A 24,039-nucleotide genomic window follows, 5' to 3' on the forward strand; every position below is an offset into this window, starting at 1 on the left:
TGCGTTTATTTGTGAAAAAAGGAAATTTGGCAAAAATTGTGAAAATTTCGCAATTTTCCAAATTTGAATTTTTATGCAATTAAATCACAGAGAAATGTCACACAAAATACTTAATAAGTAACATTTCCCAAATGTCTACATCAGCAAAATTTTGGAACCAAAATTATTTTTTGTTAGGGCGTTATAATGGATAAAAGTTGACCAGCAATTTCTCATTTTTACAACACGGTTTTTTCTTAGAGACCACATCACATTTGAAGTCACTTTGAGGGGTCTATATGATAGAAAATATCCAAGTGTGACACCATTCTAAAAACTGCACCTCTCAAGGAGCTCAAAACCACATTCAAGAAGTTTTTTAACCCTTCAGGTGTTTTACAGGAATTTTTGGAATGTTTAACAAAATATGAACATTTAACTTTTCTTCACAAAAAATTTACTTCAGCTCCAATTTGTTTTATTTTACCCAGGGTAACAGGAGAAATTGGACCCCAATTGAAACCCCCCACAAGTGACACCATTTTGGAAAGTAGACCCCCTAAGGAACTTATCTAGATGTGTGATGTGCACTTTGACCCTCCAAGTGCTTCACAGAAGTATATAATGCAGAGCCGTAAAAATAAAAAAATCATATTTTTTCACAAAAATGAACTTTTTGCCCCCAATTTTTTTCCCCAAGGGTAGCAGAAGAAATTGGACCCCAAAAGTTGTTATGCAATTTATCCTGAGTACGCCGATACAACATATGTGGGGGTAAACCACTGTTTGGGCGCAGGACAGAGCTCGGAAAGGAAGGAGCGCCATTTGACTTTTCAATGCAAAATTGGCTGGAATTGAGATCGGACGTCATGTCGCACTTAGAGAGCCCCTGATGTGCCTAAACAGTGGAAACCCTCCAATTCTAACTGAAACCCTAACACACCCCTAACCGTAATTCCAACCCTAACCATAACCCTAACCACACCCCTAATCTGAAAATGCCCCTAACCCTAATCCCAACTATACCCCTAACCCCAACACACCCCTAACCCTAATCCCAACCATAACCCTAACCACACCCCTAACCCTGACACACCCCTAACCCTAATCTCAACTGTAAATGTAATCCAAACCCTATACCTAACTTTAGCCCTATCCCTAACTTTAGCCCCAACCCTAACCCTAATGGGAAAATGGAAATAAATACATTATTTTTATTTTATTGTTTTTCCGTAACTAAGGGGATGGGTGATGTAATGAAGGGGGGATTGATATAGTATTAGCGGGTTTATTAGCGGATTTTTATGTTTGGCAGCTGTCACACACTAAAAGACGCTTTTTATTGCAAAAAACTTGTTTTTGCGTCTCCACATTTTGAGAGCTATAATTTTTCCATATTTTGGTCCACAGATTCATGTGAGGTCTTGTTTTTTGCGGAACGAGTAAGCGTTTTTATTGGTACCATTTTCGGGCACGTGACATTTTTTTGATCGCTTTTTATTCCGATTTTTGTGAGGCAAAATGACCAAAAACCAGCAATTCATGAATTTCGTTTTTTTTGGGAGCGAAGGCATTTATACCGTTCCACGTTTGGTAAAATTGATAAAGCAGTTTTATTTTTCGAGTCAGTACAATTACAGCAATACCTCATTTATATCTTTTTTATGTTTTGGCGCTTTTATACGATAAAAATTATTTTATATAAAAAATAAATTATTTTTGCATCGCTTTATTCTGAGGACTACAACTTTTTAATTTTTTTGCTGATGATGCTGTATGGCGGCTCGTTTTTTTGTGGGACAAGATGACGTTTTCAGCGGTACCATTTTTTTAATATCCCTCTTTTTGATCGCGTGATATGCCACATTTTGTTCGGCGGTATGATAATAAAGCGTTGTTTTTTGCCTCTTTTTTTACGGTGTTCACTGAAGGGGTTAAATAGTGGGACAGTTTTATAGGTCGGGTCGTTATGGACGCGGCGATAGTAAATGTACACTTTTATTGTTTTTTTTTTATTTAGATAAAGAAATGTTATTTATTGGAACTATATATTGTTTTTCTTTATCTAGGATTTTTTTTTTTTACACCTGTAGATATATTTTTTTTACTTTTTTACTTTGTACGGGGGGGGGGGGGGGGGGACACATCACAGTAGTGTCAGACCGCTGATCTGACACTTTGCAGTGCACTGTGTCAGATCAGCGGATCTGACAGGCACTGCAGGGGGGCTTGCCGGCGCCTGCTCTGAGCAGGCGCTTGCAAGCCACCTCTCTGCAGGACCCGGAAGGCCCCCTGTGGCCATTTTGGATCTGGGCCTGCAGGGAGGAGGTAGGAGACCGCGTTGCTCCGAGGGTCTCAGGGAAGTATGTAGGGAACCCCCTCCCTGCGCAATGCTTCCCTATGCCGCCGGAACGCTGCGATCATGTTTGATCGCAGTGTTCTGGGGGTTAATGTGACCACTCCTGGCACATAGTGCCGGATGTCAGCTGCGATAGTCAGCTGACACCCAGCCCCGATCGGCCGCGCTCCCCTCGTGAGCGCAGCTGATCAGTGATGACGTACTATCCCGTTGGTGGTCATACGGGCCCATACCACTTTGACGGTATAGTACGTCATATGTCAGAAAGGGGTTAAGGGGAGCTTCCCTCAATATACATCCTGGTCTGGAGGAGGAGTTAGACAGCTGGTCCAAGGAGACCAAGTGAGATAGTCTGGTGCAGACAAGCAGAGAGTGAGTGAGTACAGAGGAACCTAAGAGCAAGAGGAGGGCTGCGACTGGGCCCCTCTAGCTAGAGCGCAGAAACCAGGCACCGGGAGCCCGAGGCTGTGTGGAACTGCAAGTCCCACAGCAGAGTCGGAGGGCAGAGAGCTTAATGTGACCTGATCACCTTACACCTGAGGTAAAGCAACATCCCAGAGCCTTGAGTCACCGTGTACCGAGACCCCAAAGAGACGCCTCAAGTTGCCTACCGTGCAGGTACTGTCCCAGGTCTGGAGAGAATGAGGACGTCAGGACACTACAGGCGGCAAGGGACTAATAGGCAGTGCAAAGTGGAAGGCTCCCAAACTGACCTGTCAAGGGGATTTCCACCTGTCTTCAGGCTGCCTGGACTCCATCTACGCCTGTTGCCAGTACACTGGACAGAGGCTGACTACAACAACAGTAAACCAGGTAAAGAATGCAACCCTGTGTCCTCCGTTTATTTTACCGGCAACCCACCATCCTTGCCCACCACACTGGGACCCCTGGGGATCCTGCTTCACCTGTGGGAAGTGTTATCATCTTGCTGCAGTAACATCACTCCAGAGGACCCTTTTAAGCAGCGTCGCTCCCCTCTGACCGAGAACTACAGGTGGCGTCACGAACACAAACTTTATTACCATAATTCTTTTTAAGACTTTCCCCTTTTACTTGAGTGCCCAGGGTCACAAACCGGGTCGCTGCCACCGTGACCACCCCTTTAATTGCGACCGGACCCGGTACAGAGTACCTCAATCCCTGGCGGGCGACTCATGCACATGCACATCCATTACACTGTGTGCAGAATTATTAGGCAAGTTGTATTTTGATCACATGATACTTTTTATACATGTTGTCCTACTCCAAGCTGTTCAGGCTTGAGAGTCAACTACCAATTAAGTAAATCAGGTGATGTGCATCTCTGTAATGAGGAGGGGTGTTGTCTAATGACATCAAAACCCTATATAAGGTGTGCTTAATTATTAGGCAACTTCCTTTCCTTTGGCAAAATGGGTCAGAAGAGAGATTTGACGGGCTCTGAAAAGTCCAAAATTGTGAGATGTCTTGCAGAGAGATGCAGCAGTCTTGAAATTGCCAAACTTTTGAAGCGTGGTCACCGAACAATCAAGCGTTTCATGGCAAATAACAAACAGGGTCGCAAGAAGCGTGTTGGGGAAAAAAGGCGCAAAATAACTGCCCATGAATTGAGGAAAATAAAGCACGAAGCTGCCAAGATGCCATTTGCCACCAGTTTTGCCATATTTCAGAGCTGCAACATTACTGGAGTAACAAAAAGCACAAGGTGTGCGATACTCAGGGACATGGCCAAGGTAAGGAAGGCTGAAAAACAACCACCTTTGAACAAGAAACATGAGATAACATGTCAAGACTGGGCCAAGAAATATCTTAAGACTGACTTTTCAAAGGTTTTATGGACTGATGACATGAGAGTGACTCTTGATAGGCCAGACGGATGGGCCAGAGGCTGGATGAGTAAAGAGCAGAGAGCTCCTCTCCGACTCAGACGCCAGCAAGGTGGAGGTGGGGTACTGGTATGGGCTGGTATCATCAAAGATGAACTTGTGGGACCTTTTCGCGTTGAGGATGGAGTGAAGGTCAACTCCCAGACCTACTGCCAGTTTCTGGAAGACAACTTCTTCAAGCAGTTGTACAGGAAGAAGTCGGTATCATTCAAGAAAAACATGATTTTCAAGCAAGACAATGCTCCATCACATGCCTCCAACTACTCCACAGCGTGGCTGGCCAGTAAAGGTCTCAAAGAAGAAAAAATAATGACATGTCCCCCTTGTTGAACTGATCTGAACCCCATAAACTCTCAAAATGTGATATCTACAGGGAGGAAATACAGTACACCTCTCGGAACAGTGTCTGGGAGGCTGTGGTGGCTGCTGTACGCAATGTTGGTCGTAAACAGATCAAGCAGCTGACAATCTATGGGTGGAAGGCTGTTGAGTGTCATCATAAAGAAAGGTGGCTTTATTGGTCACTAATTTTTTGGGCTTTGTTTTTGCATGCCAGAAATGTTTATTCCGTGCAGTTATATTGGTTTACCTGGTAAAAATAAGTGAGATGGGAATATATTTGGTTTTTATTAAGTTGCCTAATAATTCTGCACAGTAATAGTTACCTGCACAAACAGATATCCTCCTAAGATAGCCAAATCTAAAAAAAAAAAAAAACACTCCAACTTTCAAAAATATTAAGCTTTGAAATTTATGAGTCTTTTGGGTTGATTGAAAACATATTTGTTGATCAATAATAAAAATAATCCTCTAAAATAAAACTTGCCTAATAATTCTTCACACCGTGTATATGGACCGTGCTCCAGCCATAAACAGAACCAGAACCACCTAGACAGGGAATATTTTAAAATATACCGTATATCTTTTATTTGAAGCAATAGAGGAACAATTAAAATATACAATATTAAAATTATTATAAATATGTAGTATATAATAGATATGTGCACATATCAAGGATATATTAACAATTCAATTACATACGGTATATAGAAACATTTGAATCTTTACGTGCTGTAGGTCAAGTTATTTTGTATATTATACCCCAAAGGACTAAATTAGTATCAGAGGGAACCATATATTGCACATGCCACTCAGTAAAGTGATTATATTAAGAAATCTATATGGTACAAAGTGTATGAAGTGCATATAATGTGCATATAGCCTTATACTGGTAGGCCAGGTGCAGGAAAAATCAGATGGCTTTAAAAAAAAAGTGCATAGGTGCATAAAATAAAGTGCTATAATAGGGTGCTATATGCAGATACTTTCAAAAGTCAATTACTTATAAAAATGAGGGAGTAAACCTTAGGACCGCCAAGTACTTGATATTTCGGAACTCCAGTTCCTTCGTCAGGGGGTGTGTATAGTATGTGACCGATGGGTTTATATGTGAGCTCAAATGTGTGTTGGCGCCGATGTCTGTAACCTCAGTGTGTACGGCGCATGCCGCCGCCTAGCCAACCAGGAAATCCAAGACGCCGCATCAAGTGACCGGACGCACAGGATGTGTTCCTGGCGTTGCCAAGGTCAAGGAGACGCCACAGCCCAGACCGCAAGGTGCCGGCCGCGCACGCGCACTACTGAGGGTATGACATGAGCAGTATAATGTGTCTGGTGTTGTGAAGTGTTCAGCTGGCTGCGCATGCGCACTGCTGAAGATATAACGGTATATTGTATCTAATGTAGTGTTCAGTGAATGTATATAAAATAGATGGGTGCTATAATTCTAAATCAAGGAATATATTTCGGTGAAAGACAAAGAATAATAAAGAATAATATATCCATATATAGCTGTCCACATTCAAAATTACTATATAAATATTAGATGATATTTATAAAAAGTACAGTAATGATTAGTAATGGCAGCGAAACATATGAGCATGATGTAAGACAGAAAATACTACATAGTAAACAAAATATAAACAAAGTATAACAACTCATCAATACTATTTCATAAGTCCAAGGTGTCCAAGCCGGATCAAATGTCTCAGCCAAAATCCCTGCAGTCCGGCCCGAAGTAGGGGCAAGGAATCGAAAATCCCCAAGTAGGTATCACCTGGAATAGACGGACCAGCACCAAAGAAACACTCACAAAGGTAAGTTATGATAAAATCACCTATGATAGTATAGAGAATAAAAATTATTAATAAAGATTAATTGCATATCAATTTAATAGAAACCTTACGATCAATAAAAGATAAAAAACAAAAAACAAAGTTGCAGACATACATATTTATTACATATAAAAAAATAAAATAAAACATTTTAAAATAGAAATTGTATAAAAACATATATAAAAAGTGATATACAAAGATAGAGTTCAGCTGTTGGCATGGAGAAGTCACAAAAACGGAGCAAAGCTCAAATTTTCATTAAGGCCAATAGGGGAAACTGTATCCAATGTCCACATCCATTTGGTCTCTAATTTTGCCAAGGGTATACTAATCTTTCCTCCTCTTTCCTTAAGTTCAATCTTATCTATCCCGAACATATTTAAGGGGCATACAGTCGGGGCAAAACATACTACACGACACCAGGCTCTATACACTGCAAAATCATCTACTACGATACAGCCGATTAGGTATGCAGAGCCCCCACAGTAAAGCAATCATGCCTACTTCAGCATACGGTAGAGATCACAAAAGGCTGTAGTGGATGGAGAAAGCGGTCCAAGGATTATCTAAGATCCTGGGCAAAGTCTGTAACAAGGCACCAGCTATCTTGGGTTTTGTTATGTGGTAGACAGGACTTTAGGTCATCTCATTGTGCCATGTATAAACAGTTACTTTCCTTCAGAAACAGTGCCACCCCTGACCATAGGTTGTGTGTGGTATTACAAACGTGTAAGAAATTATGTGATCCCTTTACTCCGAATAGCTCTTTTGAAAATCAAAATCTTGGGGCCATATCTTAGTGGAAAAAAATAATTTTTCATTTCCTCAGCACAATATTACACAATTCTGTGAATCATCTGTGGGATTAAAATGCTTACTAGACGCATTCCTCAAGAGTTGTAGTTTCCAAAAAGGGGGTCACATGTGGGTGGTTTCTGCTGGTTTGGAGCCATAGCGGCTCTTCAAACGAGACATTGCAGCTGCAGTCTATTCCTGCCAAATCTGCGATCGATAAGTCAAATAGCGCTCCTTTCCTTCAGAGCCCTGCCATGTGCCAAAACAGTAGTTCCCCCCCACCCCCACACATTATGGGGCATACTGATGAGAAATTGCACAACAAATTATATGATTCATTTTCTACAGTTACAATTTGAAAATGAACACTTTGGGGCTAAAGCAACATTTTTGTGGAGAAATGTGAGGTTTTTTTTTTTCATGACTCAACTTAACCCCTTCATGACCTTGGGATTTTTCGTTTTTCCATGTTCGTTTTTCACTCCCCTCCTTCCCAGAGCCATAACTTTTTTATTTTTCCGTCAATTTGGCCATGTGAGGGCTTATTTTTTGCGGGACGAGTTGTACTTTTGAACGACATCATTGGTTTTAGCATGTCGTCTACTAGAAAACGGGAAAAAAATTCCAAGTGCGGTGAAATTGCAAAAAAAGTGCAATCCCACACTTGTTTTTTGTTTGGCTTTTTTGCTAGGTTCACTAAATGCTAAAACTGACCTGCCATTATGATTCTCCAGGTCAGTACGAGTTCATAGACACCTAACATGACTAGGTTATTTTTTATCTAAGTGGTGAAAAAAAATTCCAAACTTTGCTAAAAAAAAAAAAAAAAAAAAAAAAAAATTGCGCCATATTCCGATACCCGTAGCGTCTCCATTTTTCATGATCTGGGGTCGGTTGAGGGCTTATTTTTTGCGTGCCGAGATGACGTTTTTAATGATAGCATTTCGGTGCAGATACATTCTTTTGATCGCCCGTTATTGCATTTTAATGCAATGTCGCGGCGACCAAAAAAACGTAATTCTGGCATTTTGAATTTTTTTCCCGCTACGCTGTTTAGCGATCAGGTTAATGCTTTTTTTAGTTGATAGATCGGGCGATTCTGAGCGCAGCGATACCAAATATGCGTAGATTTTATATATTTTTTATTGATTTATTTTGATTGGGGCGAAAGGGGGGTGATTTAAACTTTTATATTTTTTTTATTTTTTTAACATTTTTTTCAACTTTTTTTTTTTTACTTTTGCCATGCTTCAATAGCCTCCATGGGAGGCTAGAAGCAGGCACAGCACGATCGGCTCTGCTACATAGCAGCGATCTGCTGATCGCTGCTATGTAGCAGAAATGGAGGTGTGCTGTGAGCGCCGACCACAGGGTGGCGCTCACAGCCACCGGCGATCAGTAACCATAGAGGTCTCAAGGACCTCTATGGTTACAATGGAGACGCATCGCCGACCCCCGATCATGTGACGGGGGTCGGCGATGACGTCATTTCCGGCCGCCCGGCCGGAAGCGGTAGTTAAATGCCGCTGTCTGCGTTTGACAGCGGCATTTAACTAGTTAATAGGTGCGGGCAGATCGCGATTCTGCCCGCGCCTATTTCGGGGACATGTCAGCTGTTCAAAACAGCTGACATGTCCCGGCTTTGATGCGGGCTCACCGCGGAGCCCTGCATCAAAGCAGGGGATCTGACCTCGGACGTACTATCCCGTCCGAGGTCAGATAGGGGTTAATAAAATTCTTTAAAGTACCTGGGAGTTCAAGGTGCTTACCACACATCTAGATAAGTTCCCTGAGGTGTCAATCGTTCTCCACTAGCTGTTGATCCACGGACTGTAAATAAATTCACCTTGTTTTGCAACATTTCCTTTTGAGTGCAAAGTTTCATTACTACTAGTGGTACAGATTAGAACCCTGCTCAGGCACCTCATCTATCCCCTCTGGAGTGCCATTTATGATTTTTCTACTCTAAGTGACACTGGTCAGAATTTTAAAATTTGTCCTGATCAGGAAGGTGAAAACCTACTGAGGTTTTTTTTTTTTTTTTTTTTTAACAGTGGGACTTTGCTGGGAATTATTGCTGAGAGATTAGCTTCACACAGGCGTGTCACTGTACTCACAGGTAACTTGGGACTGTCTGTGATCATCCTGGAGCTGATCAGTGGCTGAGCCTTTGCCATTCTGGCTATTCTTCCATCCATTTGAATGGTGGTCTTTTCGCTTTCTTCCACGTCTCTGGTTTGGCTTTCCATTTTGAAGCACTGGAGATCATTTTAGCAGAACAGCCGATCATTATCAGCACTTCTTTATACGTTTTACCCTCTCCAATCAACTTTTTAATCAAAGTACGCTGTTCTTCTGAAAAATGTCTCCAAAGATCCACATTTCTCAGGCTTTCAAGGAGCAATGCACATACAACATGTCCTGGCTTCACCCTTAAATAAGGGCCACCTGAGTCACTCCTGTTTCCTCTCAATATGATTGACATCACTAGTTGAACTCCACACTGCTATTATTTTGAACACTCCCCCTCTCAATTACGGTAATTATTCTAATGCACAGACTCAAAAACCTGCAGATCATGAATGCTGAGTCTGTTGGTTCTTAGAATCTACTGCACCAACTAATTGTTTGACATGTGGTTATATAATTTATACCAAAAACAGTGATTAATCTAGTTAGTCATACTGGCCCGCTATTATTTTGAACACTAGTGTATCCCCTTATCGAACGGATCCAGGTCGGTTAGCAACACAAGTTGCAATGTGCAAAGCTAAGTGTTGGGAGGAGTGCTGTGAAGCTTGCCACACGCAGTCACCAGAGCGGTGCAAACATCCATAATGTGCGCTTCCCTAAGGGCTCGCTCACATGAGCGTATAACAGGGCCGAGGGCTATGCAATGCTTTATCGGACAGCACTCAGCACACTGTTATACTATGGGATAGTGAGATCTGTGATTTTTTTTTCTCATGCTGATTTGGTATGAGAAAACAATCGCAGCATGTTGTGAGTGCATCCGATCGGATCACGAGCACTCATACATGCCTATGGGTGCATATGAAACATCCGAGGATAGAGAAATTCTCCATCTTCTCCACACCTGTAAGTAATAATTATGCTGCAAGATATCAGGACATGTCTCACAACCCTGTCTCCAACTTTATGGCACTAGTTTGGGGAGGGCTCTTTTCTCTTCTACATAGCAAGACTTTACCCAAATGCATAGAGATACATAAAGGTACAGTGTGAGGTACCTTGGTAATGCTGAGCCAAGTGTGTGGACAGGCACCCTGGAACAGCAAATCCGAGGAAGCAAAGAGGAATATTGATGCAGCAGAGCAAAATATGCAAACAGGAACCCTGATACAGCTGGGTGTGTGGACCACACCTTGGAACAGCAGAGCCCAGTATGCAGAACCAAATATGCAGGCACCCTTGTACAACAGAGCCGAGTGTATGAACTGGCAGAGAAGAGTTTATCTGGAGGCACACTTTGTGGAAACTGTAGCAGAGCTCATCAAAAGAAAAACTGGGTATGTTATGTGGCGCAGCAGAGATGGTAGCATGAGGTAGTAGTGTGGGTTTTACCTGAATACTTTGGTGATGTGCTTCTGTGTGAGTGACATTATAGGTGCACACCAGGTTATCATAGTAAGGTACATGAGGAGAACAGTGAAGGAGCCTGGATAGGTGATTAATATGTCAAACTTCTTTGAAATAAATTAGGTTAATTGCAAGTCATCTTTTCCAGTAGAGTGGAGGGCAACATAGAAGAAATGGGAACCCAACACTAGATTCTGTGTAGTAGGTAGATGACCACAGCACATAACTGAAGTGACTAGACAAGATTTCCTCATTACTGTGCACTGAACACTTGCCTTTTCGGGATTTTTATTGGGGTCTTGTACGCAATAGTCCGACTCCTAACCTAACAAAGGCATTAGAGCTAGCAATAACGGAGGTTATTTACGTCACTAAAAGTAATGGCCTATCGCTTGGGTAGTAGATTGGCAAAGGTACCACCAGACCAACCCTCACCAGTCAGCTGTTTGATTGATCTGTTTTAAGTATGGTTATTAGTATTACAATAAAGGTAATCCTGCTCCAAAAAATTACCAGGACCTAGAAGTTCACACATTTCATAAAAATGATTGAATTTCAGTCTCAGAGATGAATTTATTTCAGTTTTACAATTCAGGTTCTCAAAAGTAACAGACATGCTAGTAAGGACAGTTTGCAAATAACTATTGATACGTAAGTGTAGTATATATACAAGCTAGGTCACTGTATTTACTAGAACATACAAAGTAAGAAGACAGCCTTCATTATGTAGTAGCTTTGTTCCCTGTTGTTCACTGGAATGACACCATTATCCTTAATTCCCTGCTTCAGTTATTGATCAATGCCTTGGCAACATGACAGAAAGTTCAACTGTACACTAAAAAAAACAAACAAAAACACAGTTAACAAAATTGCCCACACGTGGCACAGCGATGAGAAATGAATCATAAATTAAACACTTCACACTCATGGAGCCTGCATGTAATTTGGTGCATTTTATTTTTTAGACAACATATAAATGTATGTATGTGTCTGACCCAAGCAGCGCCTGAAAACATATTACACCTCATTAAAAATTGATTTCAGTTGTAAACATTTCATAATGCACCAATCATAGCGCACATATTCCCTCTGCCTGGTAATAGAATAATGAAGAACAGTTCCATTCTGCCCAGCGTGGCCACTGGCAGGCTGTACACGAGATGGTATGACCACACAAGTAGCAGCTTCTTCCTCCCTTAGGGCTCATTCACATATCAATTTTAGGTGGACATGCCCTTTTTGTTTTTATTTGGCAACAGAACCACTACCCACCCGAATTGTATATACACATGTCCGTTATCTAGCTGCTTGCAAAATATATATATATTATATATACACACACACATATACATACATACATACATACATACTGCTCAAAAAAATAAAGGGAACACTTAAAAAAACAGAATATAACTCCAAGTAAATCAAACTTCTGTAAAATCATACTGTCCACTTAGGAAGCAACACTGTGTGACAATCAATTTCACATGCTGTTGTGCAAATGGAATAGATAACAGATGGAAATTACTGGCCATTATCAAGACACTCAATAAAGGAGTGGTTCTGTAGGGGGGGGGGGGGGGGGACCATAGACCACATCTCAGTACCAATGCTTTCTGGCTGATGTTTTGGTCACTTGAATGTTGGTTGTGCTTTCACACTCGTGGCCAGCCGGCTGCGACCAATCAGCAACGGGCACAGTCCGGCCGCAAAATGGCCGCTCCCTACTCCCCTGCAGTCAGTGCCCCCTCCCTACTCCCCCCCCCCCCCCCAGTCAGCGTCCGCCGTCCACATAGCGTTTTAGTAGTCCGTTAAACCGACTGCGTTACACCGCGGCATAACGTGGTGTAACGTAGTCTGTTAGCGCTGCTATTAACACTGTGTGACGAACTTTTTACTATTGATGCTGCCTATACAGCATCAATAGTAAAAAGATATGTTAAAAATAATTTAAAAAAAAATGGTGCTATTCTCACCTTCAGCCGTCCATCGATGCGTGCGAGCCGCGAGGCTGTCGCCAGCTTCCGTTCCCAGAGATGCATTGCAAAATTAACCAGATGAGTTGGCAGTCTCGCGAGACCGCTAAGTCATCTGGGTAATTTCGCAATGCATCACTGGGAACGGAAGCTGGCGGCAGCCTCGCACACATCGGGACAACTTTAGTGGACGCCGGAGGGTGAGTATATAACTATTTTTTATTTTAATTTTTTTGTAACAAAGATATGGTGCCCACACTGCTGTATACTACGTGGGCAGTGTTATTTACTGCGTGGGCTGTGTTATTTACTGCGTGGGCTGTTTTATTTACTGCGTGGCTGCTATATACTACGTGGCTGCTATAGACCACGAGGCTGTGCTATATACTATGTGGCTGCTATATACTACGTGGCTGTGCTATATACTACGTGGCTGTGCTATATACTACGTGGCTGTACTATTTCCTGCACCCCGAACCCCCGACATCCAGCGCCCCAAACCCCCGACATCCTGCGGCCAATCAGCGATAGACGCAGTCCAGCCTTGAATTGACACGAAATTTAAACCACGGTTCGCTGATTGGTCGCGGCCGGCGACAGGCGCAGTCCGGCCGCGAACTGCGCCAGATTTGAACCACGCTTCACTGATCGGCCAGCCGGGCGCGACCAATCAGTGATATTGGCGCGTAATTTAACCCCCACTGTTCAAAACAGCTGACATGTCCCGGCTTTGATTCGGGCTCACCGCCGGAGCCTGCATCAAAGTGGGGGTTTTGACCTTCGACGTACTCTCGTCCAACGTCAGAAAGGGGTTAATTTTGATTTACATTGATCAGCTGACATACATACATATATATATATATATATATATATATATATATATATATATATATATATATATATATATATATATATATATATATATATTTTCATGGCCAAAAGTAGTGACACCCCTGCAATTCTGTCAGATAATACTCATTTTCTTCCTGAAAATGAATGCAAACACAAATTATTTGGTATTATTATCTTCATTTAATTTATCTTAAATTAAAAAAAACACAAAAAGAATTGTCCTAAAGCCAAATTGGATTTAATTCCACACCAAACATAAAAAAGGGGGTGGACAAAAGTATTGGCACTGTTCGAAAAATCATGTGATGCTTCCCTAATTTGTGTAATTAACAGCACTTGTAACTTACCTGTGGTACCTAACAGGTGTTGGCAATAACTAAATCACACTTACAGCCAGTTGACATGGATTAAAGTTGACTCAACTTCTGTCCTGTGTTCTTGTATGTACCACATTGAGTATGGAGAAAAGAAAGAAGACCAAAGAACTGTCTGAGGACTTGAGAAACCAAATTGTGAGGAAGCATGAGCAATCGCAAGGCTACAAGTCCATCCCCAAAGACCTGAATGTTCCTGTGTCTACCGTGCGCAGTGTCATCAAGAAGTTTAAAGCCCATGGCACTGCGGCTAACCTCCCTAGATGTGGACGGAAAAGAAAAATTGACAAGAGATTTCAACGCAAGATTGTGCGGTTGTTGGATAAAGAACCTCGACTAACATCCAAAAAAGTTCAAGCTGCCCTGCAGTCCGAGGGTACAACAGTGTCAACCCGTACTATCCGTCGGCATCTGAAGGAAAAGGGACTGTATGGTAGGAGACCCAGGAAGACCCCACTTCTTACCCCGAGACATAAAAAAGCCAGGCTGGAGTTTGCTAAAACTTACCTGAAAAAGCCTAAAACATTTTGGAAGAATGTTCTCTGGTCAGATGAGAAAAGTAGAGCTTTTTGGGCAAAGCCATCAACAGAGTTTACAGGAGAAAAAAAAGAGGCATTCAAAGAAAAGAACACGGTCCCTACAGTCAAACATGGCGGAGGTTCCCTGATGTTTTGGGGTTGCTTTGCTGCCTCTGGCACTGGACTGCTTGACCGTGTGCATGGCATTATGAAGTCTGAAGACTACTAACAAATTTTGCAGCATAATGTAGGGCCCAGTGTGAGAAAGCTGGGTCTCCCTCAGAGGTCATGGGTCTTCCAGCAGGACAACGACCCAAAACACACTTCAAAAAGCACAGGAAAAAGAAAATGGTTTGAGAGAAAGCACTGGAGACTTCTAAGGTGGCCAGCAATGAGTCCAGACCTGAATCCCATAGAACACCTGTGGAGAGATCTAAAAATGGCAGTTTGGAGAAGGCACCCTTCAAATATCAGGGACCTGGAGCAGTTTGCCAAAGAAGAATGGTCTAAAATTCCAGCAGAGTATTGTAAGAAACTCATTGATGGTTACCGGAAGCGGTTGGTCGCAGTTATTTTGGCTAAAGGTTGTGCAACCAAGTATTAGGCTGAGGGTGCCAATACTTTTGTCTGGCCGATTTTTGGAGTTTTGGGTGAAATGATCAATGTTTTGCTTTTTGCTTCATTCTCTTTTGTGTTTTTTCATTTAAGACAAAATAAATGAAGATAATAACAACAAAGAATTTGTGTTTGCAATCATTTTCAGGAAGAAAATGAGTATTATCAGACAGAATTGCAGGGGTGTCAATACTTTTGGCCATGACTGTATATACACACACACACATATATACATACACATAAAGCGCAGATTAATGTGGATTGAATTATACCGTGCAAGTATATGGATGGACAGTACCGAGCTATATACATGTATACCGGGTGTCTGCACCTCTACTGCTGCAGATCATCATCTCCCAGCATGTAATGTCCTAGGCTTCACTACAGGACATGTTAGTTTCATGGCTGCAGTTGTGCTCAGCTTTCCCAAGAAACCACTTTACCTCCCCTACTTCTGTGGAACCACCGCTGCCATTACTCTGTGCTGGTGGACTGCGGGGTGTAGAGGTTTATGCGTGCAGTTTTCCGAGTATTAAACTGTACTTCCCTTAATTTTTTGTGTTTGAAAGTAAAAAAAAAAAGAAACTACCGTATTTTCTGGCATATAAGACGACTGGACGTATAAGACGACCCCCAACTTTTCCATATAAAATATGGAATTTGGGATATGCCCGCCGTATAAGACGGGGATCATCTTATACACCCAGTCATCTTATACGGCGTGTGGTTCCCGGGGTCTGGAGGAGAGGAGACTCTCCTTCAGGCCTTGGGATCCATATTCATGTTAAAAATAAAGAATAAAAATAAAAAACATGGATATACTCACCCTCGGACGGGCCCTGGATCACAGCGCTGCTAGCGTCTCCCTCTGTTCCTTAGAATGCGGTGAGTGAAGGACCTTCAGTGACGTCGCGGTCACATGAGCGGTCAGGTGACCAGCGCTGTGAGCCAGGGCCCGTCCGAGAGCGAGTATATCCATGTTTTTTATTTTTATTCTTTATTTTTTACATGAATATGGATCCCAGGGCCTGAAGGAGAGTCTCCTCTCCTCCAGACCCTGGGAACCACACGCCGAAATGCAGGATCGCTCCCTGCACACGCTGTACCCGGCGTATAAGACGACCCCCGACTTTTGGGACAATTTTTAGGGGTCAAAAAGTCATCTTATATGCCGGGAAATATGGTAAATATTTTACATTGCTTGTCTACACTAGGTATGATCAAAGACTCTACAAGCTGTGCACTCCCTCCAAGGATTTATAGGATGCTCCTGCAGTTTTCAAGTCTGTACTGGCAGCAGTATGCATAAATTAGGGCCTGGAGTGGAATGGAGGAGTTACATCAGTTACTACAGAGTGGAGGAATAGATACAGAAAAATACAGAAAGTGCCTGTGTACTAACACCAGCAGTCAAAGCTTTACAAGGACTGAGTGTAGATAAGGTCCATGCTGGGCTGGAGCGTGGCCAGGCACCATTGATATGAATACCAGGAGTACCAGAATTCCAGGTCCAAAATTGCATCTGTAAGCTGCTGCCCTGGTTTATTTTTGGCTCCATGTCAAGTCGATAAAACTGCAGCCAATTACCAAGCGCAAAGGCTCATGCTGTTTACATTAAGGCTGTGTGCACACAATGTGGATTTAGTGCGGATCCGCAGTGGATTTTTCTGTGCAGAAACGCTGCAGATCCGCACTGTGATGTAAATCAATAGGGTAAAAAATAGGGATTTTTGTGTTACTCACCGTAAAATCCTTTTCTCCGAGACGCTCATTGGGGGACACAGGACTGTGGGTGTATGCTTCTGCCGCCAGGAGGCTGACACTAAGTAAACGTGAAAAAAAGTTTAGCTCCTCCTCCACCGTATACACCCTGACACTGGCTACCAGAGACTCCAGTTTGGTGCAAAAGCAGTAGGAGAACAAAACACAAAAAATGATATAACAGCATAAATACAGAAAACTTATGTCTAGAAAAGATCCTACTGACTAACAAAAACAGATACAGCCAAAGCAGCCAACTGGCTACCAGGGAGGGAGCTGTGTCCCCCAATGAGCGTCTCGGAGAAAAGGATTTTACGGTGAGTAACACAAAAATCCCTATTTCTCCTTCGCCTCATTGGGGGACACAGAACTGTGGGATGTCCTAAAGCAGTCCCAGGGAGGGAAATTAACTCACCAGTAGAAATTATTCGGAGAATGATTCCCAATAAGTGCGCCACCGCCGCTTGAAGAATCCTTCTACCCAAACTTGCATCCGCAGAGATCTGGGAGTGGACATTATAATGTTTGACAAACGTATGCAGACTAGACCAGGTTGCAGCCCTGCAAACCTGTTCTGCTGAGGCCTGGTGCCGAATCGCCCAGGAAGCCCCCACTGCTCTAGTGGAATGAGCCTTGATTCCAGCCGGAACCATCATGCCCTTGGAGCGATAGGCCTTCTGAATGGTTGCCCGTATCCACCTGGCCAGGGTGCATTTTGAGGCCGCACAACCCTTCCTGCGACCTTCCGGAAGGACAAACAGAGCATCTGTCTGGCGAAAAGGAGCCGTTCGGGAAACATACCTCCTCAGTGCCCTCACCAGATCCAACGTATGGAGAGCTTTTTCTACACGGTGCGTGGGCGCAGGACAAAAAGAGGGCAGAACAATAACCTCATTGATGTGGAATGAGGAAACAACCTTCGGCAAAAAAAGACGGTGCTGGTCTGAGCACTACCTTGTCCTGATGAAAACGAAGAAAGAGAGAACGACAGGAGAGGGCTGCCAGCTCTGATACCCACCTTATGGAGGTTATGGCCACTAAAAATACAACTTTCCAGGAAAGGAGAGTCAAGGAAATATCCTGAAGAGGCTCAAAAGGAGCGTCCTGTAAAGCCCTTAAGACCAAATTAAGGTCCCAAGGATCCAAAGGAGTCTTATAAGGAGGGACCTTATGAGCGACACCCTGGAAAAAAGTTTTGACCTGAAGATTAGTAGCAATCCTGCGCTGAAAAAAAGACAGATAAGGCCGAGATATGCCGTTTAAGAGTACTTGGCGCAAGCCCGGAATCCAGGCCTGTTTGAAGAAAGGCTAGAATGTTGGGGACGGAAAAACGCAGAGGGGGCAGCCCGTGCTCTACACCAAGAAAGGAAAACTTTCCAAGTGTGATGGTAGATTCTGGCCGAAACAGTCTTACGTGCACTGATCATAGTATCTGCTACCTCTTGGGAGAATCCTGCCCGAGTTAACACCCAAGATTCAAGGGCCAGGCCGTCAAACGTAGGACCCCTGAGTTCTGGTGGTAGATCGGCCCTTGCGAAAGAAGATCTGGCCGATCGGGCAGCCGCCATGGAACCCCGGCGAGAAGCTGCACCAGGTCTGCATACCAGGTCCGACGAGGCCAATCCGGAGCGATCAGAATAGCCGGTACTCTCTCTGCCTTGATTTTCTTGATTACTCTCGGGAGCAGAGCCAGAGGCGGGAACAGGTAAGGGAAGAGAAATTGGTTCCAAGACAGTACTAGCGCATCTACCGCGATAGCCTGAGGATCTCGGTACCGAGAGACAAATCTGGGCACCTTGGCATTGCCCTTGGACGCCATTAGATCCACGTCTGGCGTCCCCCAACGATGGCATATCTGCAGAAAAACCTCGGGATGGAGAGACCATTCCCCGGAAGCTAGACCCTGACGGCTTAGGAAATCTGCCGCCCAGTTCGCTTCGCCCGGAATGTGGACTGTTATGATAGGCAATTCAGTAACACAATGTACATAGCGATCAGAGCACATACAGTGATCTGACAATAACCCAAAATAATAGAACGAGCTCTGAGACGTGGAAACTCTGTAGACCGCAATTCCTGATCCTCTCCAAACACAACTAGAGGCAGCTGTGGATTGCGCCTAACGCTCCCTATGCAACTCGGCACAGCCTGAGAAACTAACTAGCCTGAAGATAGAAAAATAAGCCTACCTTGCCTCAGAGAAATACCCCAAAGGAAAATGCAGCCCCCCACATATAATGACTGTGAGTAAGATGAAAAGACAAACGTAGGGATGAAATAGATTCAGCAAAGTGAGGCCCGATATTCTAGACAGAACGAGGATAGGAAAGATAACTTTGCGGTCTACACAAAACCCTAAAGAAAACCACGCAAAGGGGGCAAAAAGACCCTCCGTACCGAACTAACGGCACGGAGGTACACCCTTTGCGTCCCAGAGCTTCCAGCAAAACAAATAGACAAGCTGGACAGAAAAAATAGCAACAAATAGCAAAGAAGCACTTAGCTATTCAGAGCAGCAGGCCACAGGAATGATCCAGAGAAACACAAGTCCAACACTGGAACATTGACAGGAAGCAAGAATCAAAGCATTAGGTGGGGTTAAGTAGAGAAGCACCTAACGACCTCACCAGATCACCTGAGGGAGGAAACTCAGAAGCAGCAGTACCAGTTTCCTCCACAAACGGAAGCTCCCAGAGAGAATCAGCCGAAGTACCACTTGTGACCACAGGAGGGAGCTCTGCCACAGAATTCACAACAGTGGACTGCCGAAATCACAGAATGATTTCTCTCTGCCCAGAACAGAATCTGTTTTACTTCCTGCATGGCTGCCTTGCTGCGAGTGCCCCCCTGGTGATTTATATAGGCCACAGCTGTGGCGTTGTCCGATCGAATTCGGACAGGGCGACCCGCCAGAAGATGGTGGAAATGTCGCAAGGCTAGCCGAACTGCTCGGATCTCTAAGAGATTGATGGGGAGGGCTGATTCCTGAAGGGACCAGAGCCCCTGAGCTGTGTGATGGAAGAACACTGCTCCCCAACCCCGGAGACTGGCATCTGTTGTGACCACAAGCCAATTGGTTGGGGGAAATGGCTTCCCCCTGAGGAGTGATGAGCTGTTTAGCCACCAAGAGAGGGATTGCCTGAGACAACCGGAATCTGTGGTTGAGGGAGAGAGGATTTCTGTTCCACACTGCCAGGATAGCTTGTTGGAGAGGACGAAGATGAAGCTGCGCAAAAGGAACTGCCTCTATAGTTGCAACCATCTTTCCTAACACCCTCATGCAAGACCGGATCGTATGAGAGTACGGTTGTTGAAGCTTCCACACTTCCTGGGTGAGGACCTTGTCCTGGGGGAGAATTGAAAGGGCTTGAGAGGTGTCGAAGATCATGCCTAAAAAAGAGATTCTCCGAGATGGTTGAAGGGATGACTTCCTTAAATTTATTAGCCAACCTAGACGAGAAAGGGTGTCCAGAGTGATGCCGACATTTTCCCTGCAAGATTGAAAAGTCGCCCCTTTGATCAGTAGATCGTCTAGATAAGGCAGGACAACTATGCCCCGGGAGTGCAGAATGGATACTACAGTTGCCATGACTTTTGTGAACACCCTGGGGGCGGAGCCCAGCCTGAAGGGTAAAGCCGTGAACTGAAAGTGCTGATCGTTTAAGGCAAACCGGAGAAATCTTTGATGAGGTGGAAAGATGGGAATATGTAGATAGGCGTCCTGAATGTCTATTGAGGCCAAAAACTCTCCCTTTTCTAGCGAGGAGATGACAGACCTGAGGGATTCCATCCGAAAGTGACGAACGCGGACAAACCTGTTTAAAAGTTTTAGATCTAGAATAGGCCTGACTATTCCGTCCTTTTTGGGGACTACAAAAAGATTGGAATAAAAGCCCCGAAACCTTTCCTCCCTTGGAACAGGAGAAATTACTCCGCTGAGACGAAGGGTCTCTATGGAGTTGTACAGGTCTTGTCGGAGAGACTCGGACTTGGGAAGACGGGATGGGAAGAACCGGGGAGGAGGTAGACGGACCAGCTCTATCCTGTAACCTGAAGATACGAGCTCCCCCACCCACCGGTCGTGGATTACCTGAAGCCAGACCTGGTGAAACAAAAGTAGACGTCCGCCTACCCTGTTGGAGGAACCCCGAGGAGACCTCCAGTCACTTAGCCGAAAACCTTTGAGTCCTAGATCCTCTGGATCTAGTTGACTGGGAACGCATTCTTCCCCCCTGGTTGGCCGAATAGGGGAACCGAACGTCCCGGTCCTGATTGGGTCGACCCTGCGCAGCAGAACTCGATGCTGGAGCCCATCTAGCATTGCGAAAGGGTCTGAAACGAGCTTGAAAATGGCGGCGAAAAGGCTGTCTAATCCTCAGCTGAGGAAGAAACTTACTCTTCCCTCCTGTGGAATCCGAAATCAGCTGATCCAGTTTTTCACCGAACAGGCGACCACCCTGATACGGTAGAGTAGTAAGCGATTTTTTAGAGGTAGCGTCAGCCCGCCATGATCTTAGCCAGAGAGCCCTTCTAATAGCAATAGCATTAGCCGCCGCTGCAGAGGCACAATCTGCAGCATCCAAAGATGCATTAATCAGATAACTGCCAGCCAGAGCTATCTGAGATGACATTTCCGCCAATTCTGCTGACAAATCACTTTCTTGAAGAGTCTTTGTTAAAGACTCTGACCAAGACATCATAGCCTTAGTAACCCAGGTTGCCGTGAAGGAAGGAAAAAGCGCTGAACTAGAAGCCTCGAAAACGGAGCGAACCAAGCTCTCAATAAGACGATCCGTAGGATCCTTAATCGCCGAGCCAGTAGGGAGAGATAGCAATGTATTAGAGGCTAAACAGGACACCGGAGGATCCACAGCAGGATTTTCTGCCCAATTACTACAAAGTTCAGTAGCAAAGGGATACCTAGCTTTCAGAGCCCTAAGCCCTGAAAAGCGTTTGTTGGGTGTTCTCGGTTACGGCGAATCAGGTCCTCAAATTCCGGATGAGAGGAGAATACCCTATGGGCCCGTTTTGCCCGCTTAAACAAGACCTTATGATCCGAGGACGAGGCGAGCTCGTCCTCTATTCCCAGGGACTGATTGACAGCCTCATTGAGGCTATCTACTAACTCCTGAAAACCAGGATTCTCAAAATTAAGGGACCCTTCAGACTCATAGTCGGTCTCAACTTCCCCGCTCTCTGCAGGGGAAGGAGAATGAGATACAGAGCTCCAGGATGCGGAAGCACCTGAGGGCCTGGGAGACGCAGTGCGAATCCGCTTTCCACGCGTCTGTCTAGCGCGAGCGTGGCCCCTGCAGGCCGGAGGCTCCTGAGACTCCGAGGCCCTCTCCGAGACAGATGGACTGCTGGCCCTAACTACCGGGGTCTGAAGGGATTTGATTGCTTAAGTAAGGGACGCCATCGATTGCGACAAAGACGTGACCCATTCCGGCGGAGCTGCCTCAGAATCCTGAGGGGCAGAAGCCGGAGGGATTGCTGGGGAGCTGGCAGGGGGGGGGGGGGGGCTCCTGGGCGCGTTCAGAGTCACAGGCCTCGCAGCGGCGATTACTCTGGGCGTGCGGGAATGGGGCACGACAATCTACACAAACGGTAAAAAGAACCGTGTGAGACTTAACTCTTCTAGACATAGCGATCCGTAAATGCTATACCCAGGGCCAGAGACTGGAACAAAAAAATACTGCTTCAGCCAGCTGGAGGGAGAAGCACTTACCCCAGTCCTGTGTCCCCAAGGCTGTAGCGACAGATCCAGACACACGCTGCGGAGCAAAAGGAAGTTGCTTTTATCTTCTTCAGAGCCCCTTGAGCCGATGTCAGGGGGAGGGACCGCCAAACAGCGCTGCGGCCTGTAGTAGGCCTAAAGCCGGGACCTCAATTTTTTCCCCCTGAGAGAGGAAGGGCGGAACCGGAAGTGGACGCGCCGGAAGGGGAGGAGCCTAACGGTGCGGTCTGCAGGGCGGAAGCCCGGGCCCTGTGCTGCCCGAAGATGTCCCCATGAAATCTGGAGACCTGGCCCGCACCTGGAGATAATAGTGCGGCACCAGCCGCACGTAGCTCCGCCGCACCATAGCGCCGCGGCGCCAGAAGCACCGTAGCGCCGCGGAGCCGGCCGCAACGCCGCACCGGCGGCACCGCAGCGCCGGCCGCACACAGAGACCCCACCACAGCGCCGCAGAAACGGCCCCCGAAAGAAAGAAAAGGGGTCGGCAGCAAAGCAGCGTCGCAGCACAACCACTCGCAGGCGACGGAACCCCCCCAGCACTGGAGAGCCCCTGCCGTCGCAAGATGCCAGCAGCATAAAGGTAAAGCCTAAGGCGCCCTGTCAGGAGCCCCCCCATGTTAGATGCCAGCAAAACGAGAAGGGAGGCAAAAAAGACGGTGCAGGAGCCCTATCTCCATTATCTAGGATAAGGAGAGGGACCGTCCACCACCCCATCTATCACCGCAGCAGAGCAGGGGTGTAGAAATCCGGGGGGAAGCACGGACGTCTGGGGGCACCTGTATAGCCCAGGGTCTAAATACCTTAGGGTGGTCAGGGCCAAGTCCGGTACAGAATCCCATGTAGCGGGAAAGGGAACGTGGATATGGAATCACACGTGCTTGCCCGTTGATGGTTTTGGGGAGATCGGACCCTCAAAAGGATCCGCCGCCCCTTCAATTCATAGTGTTGAAAAAAGGAGTCCAAAGGAACAGGACTCGGAGGTGTGCCTCCTTGAGACACTAAGCATACACTGGAGTCTCTGGTAGCCAGTGTCAGGGTGTATACGATGGAGGAGGAGATAACTTTTTTTCACGTTTACTTAGTGTCAGCCTCCTGGCGGCAGAAGCATACACCCACAGTCCTGTGTCCCCCAATGAGGCGAAGGAGAAATAATTGTGCACATGGTGTGGAAAAATCAGTGCGGAATTGCTGCGGATTTAAAAGAAGTGCATGTCACTTCTTTTGTGCGGATCTGCAGCGTTTCTGCACCCCTCCATGATAGAAATCCGCAGTGGGAAAAATTGCAGAAAATCCGCATCAATTCCACGGCAAATCCGCATAAAAACCGCGGCAAATCCGCAGCTGCGAATTCTGCCAGGAAAATTCTGCACCCCATTCCGCATCGTGTGCACATAACCTAGCACAGCCACTGAGCTTAGTGACTGGCTGCAGCGC

At 45.3% G+C, this 24,039-nt stretch overlaps 1 protein-coding gene across 5 annotated transcripts in view; it reads right to left on the reverse strand.

Moving 5' to 3' along the window:
• Positions 1-11,325: 11,325 nt before the first annotated feature.
• Positions 11,326-24,039, reverse strand: part of MTAP (methylthioadenosine phosphorylase) — a 79,565-nt gene continuing 66,851 nt past the window's right edge. For all 5 annotated transcript variants that reach the window (XM_069765552.1, XM_069765544.1, XM_069765528.1 and 2 more), the window contains one exon: positions 11,326-11,607. In XM_069765552.1, coding sequence (XP_069621653.1) covers positions 11,569-11,607 — 39 coding nt within the window. In that variant the 3' untranslated portion in view covers positions 11,326-11,568. The remainder of the gene's footprint in view (positions 11,608-24,039) is intronic.

Source organism: Ranitomeya imitator, chromosome 1, assembly GCF_032444005.1.
Source record: "Ranitomeya imitator isolate aRanImi1 chromosome 1, aRanImi1.pri, whole genome shotgun sequence".
Taxonomy (NCBI): Eukaryota; Metazoa; Chordata; class Amphibia; order Anura; family Dendrobatidae; genus Ranitomeya; species Ranitomeya imitator.